Source organism: Penaeus monodon, chromosome 30, assembly GCF_015228065.2.
Source record: "Penaeus monodon isolate SGIC_2016 chromosome 30, NSTDA_Pmon_1, whole genome shotgun sequence".
Taxonomy (NCBI): Eukaryota; Metazoa; Arthropoda; class Malacostraca; order Decapoda; family Penaeidae; genus Penaeus; species Penaeus monodon.
Genome location: NC_051415.1, coordinates 22,073,875 through 22,074,191, shown reverse-complemented (window position 1 = coordinate 22,074,191; position 317 = coordinate 22,073,875). Strand labels below are relative to the sequence as shown.

Below are 317 nucleotides of genomic sequence, written 5' to 3'. Positions count from 1 at the left end.
AGGATTAAGTACATATCCTCTGAGCCATCTGCACCCATCTTTGGCTGGGGCACAATATCAACCACTGATTGCAGGAGGATTGTCACCTGGGCACACTCCACCCACATCAATATCCTCCCAAATATCACGGCACCAGGCTCAAACATCACGATCCTCTCCACATCCTCTGACGCATAGTCCAAGTCCAAAGCCTCCACAAGCTCCCAGCACACCTGCTTCCCCACATTTAAGCCGTGGGGCTAGTCCGCGTGGAGCTTCATCACCATGGCACCAACCACCACCTGCACATCCTCATTCTCCACAGAAGCCTATACTAT

General features: G+C 52.4%; 1 protein-coding gene across 1 annotated transcript in view; it reads left to right on the top strand.

Annotated features, from left to right (window-relative positions):
* The window catches only part of LOC119592384 (protein hairless-like), a gene marked incomplete in the record, with an annotated part of 17,298 nt that overhangs the window by 7,149 nt on the left and 9,832 nt on the right, over positions 1–317 (top strand). The window contains 1 exon segment of the mRNA XM_037941204.1: positions 1–317. Coding sequence (XP_037797132.1) covers positions 1–317 — 317 coding nt within the window.